The following is a 7,878-nucleotide window of genomic DNA, read 5'->3' on the forward strand; positions in this document are numbered from 1 at the left end:
TCCTTTAAAAAGCTTAAATACAGGGTGAAACAGGAATTACCAGCCAATAATAGATGAACATTAGATGACTGTAACATGTAGATAGTCAATGCTTTGTACACTATACAAACGGTGTCTTTTAGGGAGCCAACCACTATATTAAGTATGAAGTGAAGGAGTAAAAAAAAAGAAATTAATACACTTAATATTAAATTTTATTACATACACACACACACACATTCGTAGAATAATTACTTTAAAAGACACAAAGGTTTATTTAAAGTGATGTTTTAGATGTATATGTTTTATTTGAAAAGGCTGCTTTTCTACTAGCAAAATATGTGCTTAATGGAGTTGTGTCTTAGTCTAGGCATATATTTGCCCATTGCTATGCACAATACATAGAAAATTTAGTTAAAAAGAAATTATAAATGCTCACAACATTCTCAAACAAATAGTCAATAGGTACAGTAAATCATCATGAACCATATCAGCTAGCTACAAGCTATTTTTTATTATCATTACAACGTAGAAAGTTAGCTACCATATCAAGTAATCCTCTGCACATAGTTGAGCATAAAAAAGCCAACAAACAAGATAAATAAAAAAATTGGAAATTTAAAAACCTGCAAATAAGGATCATTAAAAAAGTAAGGAAACATGGGTGGGAATACTGTAAACATTATTTACTCAACTACAAATCTCTATTTTGACTCCACCAAATGTAATTCTAGGTAACAGCATGGAGCCAAAATATGGGTTTGTAGTTAGAGTAAATGATGTCTACAGTATCTCCAGCCATGTTTCCTTACTTTTTTACGATCTCTATTTGCATATTAATAAATTACCAATTATTTACTTATCTTGCATATACTATATGACTGAGAATGATACATACTGTATGCTCCATCATACACACTATATGACTGTGGCTGTCCTAAACATAATACTAAAGATGTGTGATGAAGGTTCACACAGTAAGAAATGCTTATTAGATTGGAGTTGGAAGATCCAGAAACCTAAAACCTGTTAATAAAGTGATGGATTAATACTATATCATAAAATAACACATTTTAAAGTTCAGATCCTCTTAAGTCAATCGTGGTCTCATTCTAAAGATACAAACTCAATCTTTACCTGCATGATGTGCTTTGGACACTACAGCTTAATTAAACCAGACTTTACTAGATTATGAAGTTAGATGAAGTAACTACTTATAGTTTCATTATGGTACAGAACAATCTTATGGAAAGAGAAATCTGTTGTCAATATTTTAACCATGTACAATATTCATTTGAAATTTTTTTTTTTCTTTACAGCAATTTTAACCATTTCCTTATGATTCCTGATTTGCAAAACTAACACCCCAAGTGTTAGTTCAAAGTCTGTGTTTATAAAGCAGAAGGCTATCATAAAAATCTATTTTACAAAGTTAAGTAGAAAAATGTATTACAGCGTATTAGCTAATAAAATTACATTGATCAGAGAAGTTGAGGAAAACTAGTTAATTAGACTGTAGAGTGGCTGGGTGCAAAGAATCAAAGTTTTTATTAAAGGCGTCCAGTCAAATGGGACCTTTGTTTAAGTGACCAGTATTTGTGACATTGCCTTTTCTTATTTACGTTAAAAAAAATTAAATAAGAAAAAAAGCAAAAGCATTCCTTTGGAAATAAAGGTCATTGACAAGGGTATAATTAGTAGAGCCTGCTGGTGACATTAAACTCATGGATATTTCTAACTATAATGAAGATGTTAATGTAATATAAGTTGACTTAAATCAATTAGTAAGTTGGACAAATATTTGGCAAAAGACTAATGCAGTGGATGTTATCAAATTGCAATCACACATTTAATATAGATGGGAACTCGTTCTACAGCATGATTTTAGCATAGTGGTAGATAAATCACTCCAGCCATTGAGGAAATGCTTGGTTACTAGTAGTAAAGCTAATAACATTTTAGGATCTATTCATTTAAAGACATTAAGTACAAAAATAATACATCTTTATATACAAATCATTAGTTAGGCCTTAATAAGAAACTGCACACAGTTTTGGTCTCCTTGTTTAAGAAAAGATATTAACTTATTGGAAGTGATTCAGAGAAGAGATACTAGGATAATTCTGGAGATGGGTTATCTTATGGGGATAGGTTAAGGTCTCTTAACTTATTTTCTCTTGAGGAAAGAAAGGTAAGAGGTGATCTTACTGAAGTTTACAATATTATTCAGTCTCATTTTTTTGTACTATATTCTGAAGCCAATATGACACAAGTTAAAATAGTTTTATTTTTTCTAACAGGGTGACTGATTTATGGAAAGTTATATTAAACAGTAGTGTAAGCTAGCAACTTACAGGAGTTTAAGGGGAGAATCAACAATTTCCTGAAAAACAAAGGGTGAGTTTAAATGTTTTACTTTCCTCAAGGAAGAATGTATAAGGACAGCCTTGATGGAACAAAGTAGTCTTTGTTGTTCATATAGTATTATTAAAATTAACAAAAATCTGCTATATGTTACACCAGTTCACTAAATAGTCTAAATTTCTCTACAAAACTTCAGGATATTTTATTAATTTCAAATACTATTTTATTCAATATTACTGGTTATTCCACTATCAGTGTCATTAATGAAAATGTGAAATAGGAAACGAGTAATACAGAATTATGAGGTACACCATTAACATTAATCCACTGTGACTTCACATTTATAACAACCTTCTGTTTTCTAAACCAGCACTCAACCCTTTTAACTAATTTATTTCATGTCCCAACAAATGTATCAGGGATCAAAACATTACATTCCCAAGGAATTTAACTTTGCTTAAGAAATTTAATCTTTTTAATTGGCTTTCCAGATCAGGAATGCATGGTCCAATGAAAATGAACATATTGCATGGATCAAATAAAATTAAAGAAATGCAACTTTACATGAGGGAATGTAATCTACCTAATAGATTTCCCTCGAGCAAATATAATTTTATTTCATTATTTCTATCCCTTTTCCTAGTAAATCTTATGTGAGCTGACTCAAAAAAACCAAGTAAATAAAATCAACTGTATTTTGCATACTCACGTTAAATTATAAATGTAACATTCAGGGGCACCACTAACTACTGAAAAGATTCGGGACTTGGGCCCCAAGAAGCAGCTACCACTTAAAATAAAATAAAAAATAATGTAAGTGTAATTGTATTATTTTAATTTACACGTACAGATTTAAGAAACTATGAAATACATTTTGGCACAGACCTTGTGCTTAGCTATGCCCCTATTAACATTTCCTGAGAAAGTTTACAAATTCGTGAGACATAATCTTCCCTTCCTGTATCCATGCTCTCTCTATGTATATGTAACAACAATAAATGACTAGCTAAGTGCTCAGTGGTAGTATTTATTTCTCATTGAGAAAAAATGAATTTTCCAATTTCTTTCTCCACAAATGAAAGTGAGAAATGATCGGTTGTTTACAGTACACTGTACTATGGCTAATTTATTGTAGTTTTCAGGCTTCAACTTTCATCATGTACAGTATGAATGAGTAGGTTAGACAACAAATGTTTACATAATTAATGTATACTTATTTATAACAACTGACAATGTTCTTGTGTATTGAATTATTTATGTATCACTGATTCTTATAGTTATACGGTTAACTATATTTTTAGTTTCAATATCAATGATTATGTACGGTGTTATTGTTAATATAGAATGTAGATGATCAATCATCGATTCAATGTATTTTATGTAACAGATAACGGGCATAAATATTTATATTAAGCCAGTATTCTAACTCTGGTAGTTTAATTTCTACATCCCCCAAGTCTAACAAACTATTTCAAATTGCACAATTTTCTATTAATTAATAACTAACAATATTAAAAGTGTTCTATTGACTACGCCCATAATTTTATTCAACTGATGAACATGGGCACTTTATAAAAAAAAATCAATCATTAAAAACCAAATACCTCTTTTTTCTTTGAATTTCCATTTATCTGCGATACAAAAGTGGCAAAAACGGAAATAATCAAAATTAATCTGAATAATTTATAGGACATGTTTATTTTAATATCAACACCGGCTAACCTCACCATCTTCCCGAAGTGACTACAACACGTCAACATAGCGAATGCACTGCCACTCATGAGAGGTATGTCCTATCATTCTGATTGGTCACAGTACTTTAACGTCATATAGTTATTCGTTTGTTTTCTAGCGCAAACCTACAGGATAGGATACCTGCTTTCTATCCCAAGCGTGGAATATAACTCTGGATATTAGTGTTGTAACTCCGTAAACTTACCGCTGACACACCAGGGGAACGTCATAGTAATAAACAAATTAAATTCGTGAACATCGTGCAACCAGGCAGTATTCGTTCTACAAGTGATTGTAACTTATATCAGTTTCATATATATTTTTATTAAAATAAGATAATTTTTGATCTGTGGATGTTTCTTATACATCCTTAGTGAAATAGATCGTTTCGTAAAATATAAGATCACGAAATACGAAAGTTCATAAAGTTCATTTCCAATTTAAGTCGAGAATCAGTGATATCCTGATGTCCATTATGACGTATCAAGATATTTAAAAATCTGCCCTGGCCAAAGGCAATATTTTCATCTAGACTTACTACATATATTTTAACATACGAATCATAAAACTACAATCATATCTTTGGTGGTATGGTATAGGACAGAACCATATTCTTGCTACCCCTTAGGTGATATGTAAGTTAATCGAGATTTCTGTATTTTCTTTCAGTTTCATTTGGACGAAGAAAATCATTCAAGTAGATATCTAACGTTCCTAGTTCACTAATTTGTCATTAAACATGTATTCTTACAGAAAAGATAGCTCATAATGTTCCAAATTAGACGGCTGTCTTTTCTGTTGGCAAGTTATGTAATGGTCTAATGTGGAATTTTCAGGCGAAACTGATTTACCAAAAAATATTAGATAAGCTAATAACATCAAAGAAATAATGGGAATGTTCTATCGTTAACAACTGGAGTCAGTGTTAAGTTGTGTGAGAAATAAACAGATTGGACACATTTAAATAACAGCGAAAACAATATTTATTTAGACATAAAAAAATACTGTGCATACACGCATGGACACTAGACAATCTTCTCTACTGAATTAGTGAATAGCTTGCCAGTTACAAAACTAATCATAATGAAAGCCAAGTAGAATTGAACTAAGAAAGTGCACCTGGATCCAGAATGTTTACTTAAATTATTTGTGCAGTGGTCGGTTTCATCTGGTGACCTCTGTTGCCTGAAAGCATTGGCTGGTTGTCTAATTCAGTCAATATCATAATCTGCCAAAAAAGGATATTTCAGTGCTAACCTGTTCAACCTGGATCCTACAAACAATATTTAAATATCCCTGTGGGCAGAGGAGACGTCACCTACAAGAGAACAAAGGACAAAGTTGCTAAACTAGATAATGCTAGCAACTCCAGACGATATTTTGCTGCCATGATATTGCAGAAACTAAAAAATCAATAATTTGGTATAATTCTATATTGCTGTAGTAAATAAGAAACCCATGACATACTGTGTATCACACTAGGGCTACCACACCTTTGCACTTTAAGAGCAGTGGAAAAAGATCATGTGTAAGAAGAGGAATTGGTGAGCAGCCTGGCTGTGTAAAGATAATGTCAGTATATAAAACCTGGTTAGGATTTTGCTCTAGAACATTCTGGTGAAATTTGTAGACTTAATTTATACTTTGTTTAGTTTTAAAATTTTATTTTAAGTCATTAAAGTGGGGCTGACACTGAACAAGTGAGAAACAGCTCACTGAGTTTTCACTTCATCTCGCTCTCTCACTAGTCCAACACACTCATTACAAAAACACTTGATCTTATTTTGTTTTAGTGTATTGCTTTTGTCTGTCCGATTTTTGTTAATAATGATTGGGATTTTACATTTTGTGTTTTGATTCTTTCTTGAAGATAACCTCAGTTGAAGTTCACAGTGTAATGAACCAATACTCTTTTACTTGATATCCATTGGACCTCCAATTAATTAAAAGACCCTAATCTTACTCTGCTGTAAATCTGTGCTCCATAGTAGACCACAACTGGCACAATGGTAAGATCAAATTTTATTATCAATATTAAGAATACTTTTGTTATTCTCATGTTTATTCAATGAGTTGTTCTAATGCCTAAACTATACAATAAGTCCAGAAGTATTATAATACTGTTACGTCTCCGTTTGTTAATTAACTTTCCGTAACTTCGTTCCGACGAAACTTTAGCGACACAAGTCTTTACTTAATAAAACTGGTTTATTCTTTCCGAATACAACTTTACGATACACTTATTTTCAACAATCACGCTAAAAAAAACGCTATAAAGAACGTTAACTTCAACGATACTTTCTCACTGACTGCAGTTCAATTACTCACACATCTACACATACATTATTGTTCCGTCACGTTGTCACCCTCTTTTATATACCAGCCTACCCTATATCTAGTAAATACTAGAGCATTCGCCAAGGATAGTTCTAGAAAATAGGTGGCGCCACACCAGGTACGTGACCTCGATGACGCAACACTGCCCCTCCTTAGTATTGTTCGTCCCGAACAATTGCCACTTATAATAAACCAATAAATTAACAATAACTTAATTAAAATGTACAGAATTACAAACACAAAATTACAATTCAACAAAGTCTCTTCTTCCGTACTGGTCTCCGTTTCGTTGGCTTCTGCTTCATGTGGGGTTCATCTGCTTCATCAGTAAATGTCCTATCATCGGTAACAGTCACATCAGTGGTAGTAACTTCATCAAGAGCTTCACCGTTTCCCTTCTCAAAACTGAGTAGAGTTTCCTCTTCGAGGGTGGCTTCTTCAGGTGGCACGTCTTCAGCAGCGTCATTTGTTCTGTTTTCCACTTCGTCCCAACTGAAATGTACTGGACCGTGATAACTTCCAAAGCCTGTTGGCATGCACCACTTTTGGCTTACCGCGCCGACCACATTTTATCCAAACAGTCACGTCTGAGAGACGATCCACTATGTCATATGGGCCTTCCCATGGAGAAGACAACTTAGGAGACTTCCCTTTGGTCTTCTTGGGATTATACAACCATTCCTTGTCTGCTGGTACAAAGCTGACATCAGTATATCTCCTATCATAAGTTAACTTCATCAAATCAGCAGACGTTTTCAAGTTTGAACGCACTTGATGGTGGATATCATCCATCCTTTCCGATAACACTTTCACAAATTCAGACACATTCTCAGGCAACTCTTCATAAGGTGGGCGTCCGGTTAACAGATCCACTGGCAACCGTAGTTCCCGACCAAACATCATCTTTGCTGGAGTGTATCCAGTGGTTTCATGCTCTGCTGTCTTATAGGCCATCAACAGTGGAGGGAGTATGACATCCCAGTCATTTTGACGGCTATTATAAAACTTTGCCAATTCCTGTACCAGTGTCCAGTTGTACCTTTCTACCATCCCATCAGACTGTGGGTGAAGTGGCGTTGTTCTGGTCTTTCAGATGCCAAACAACTTGCAGCATTCTCGGAACACAACTGATCCAAAGTTATGGACTTGATCTGAATGCAGTTCATATGGCATACCAAATCTGAAGAAGAAGACGCTAAGAGCCGGAGCTATAGTTGTAGCTTCCTGATTTGTTATCGCATATGCCTCAGGCCACTTGGTTAAATAATCCATCACCACACAAATGTACTTGTTTCCAGCACGAGTTTGGGGCACAGGACCAGCAATGTCGACGGCACCAACTTGATATAACTTCATTTTAGCACGTCTCTTATCCTTGGGCCCTTTTTTAGCACAGCATGTACTGCATGTTCTGTCACCACTCTTCCACATCTTGTCTCATACCTATCCAGTAAAATCTGTGTC

At 33.8% G+C, this 7,878-nt stretch overlaps 1 protein-coding gene across 1 annotated transcript in view; it reads right to left on the reverse strand.

Annotated features, from left to right (window-relative positions):
* The window catches only part of LOC106469061 (tumor suppressor candidate 3-like), a 66,176-nt gene extending 62,021 nt beyond the window's left edge, over positions 1-4,155 (reverse strand). Inside the window, exon 1 of the mRNA XM_013929514.2 lies at positions 3,948-4,155. Coding sequence (XP_013784968.1) covers positions 3,948-4,124 — 177 coding nt within the window. The 5' untranslated portion in view covers positions 4,125-4,155. The remainder of the gene's footprint in view (positions 1-3,947) is intronic.
* Between the last annotated feature and the right edge of the window lie 3,723 nt (positions 4,156-7,878).

The sequence above is a fragment of the Limulus polyphemus genome, unplaced genomic scaffold (genome assembly GCF_000517525.1).
Source record: "Limulus polyphemus unplaced genomic scaffold, Limulus_polyphemus-2.1.2 Scaffold3281, whole genome shotgun sequence".
NCBI classification, from domain to species: Eukaryota; Metazoa; Arthropoda; class Merostomata; order Xiphosura; family Limulidae; genus Limulus; species Limulus polyphemus.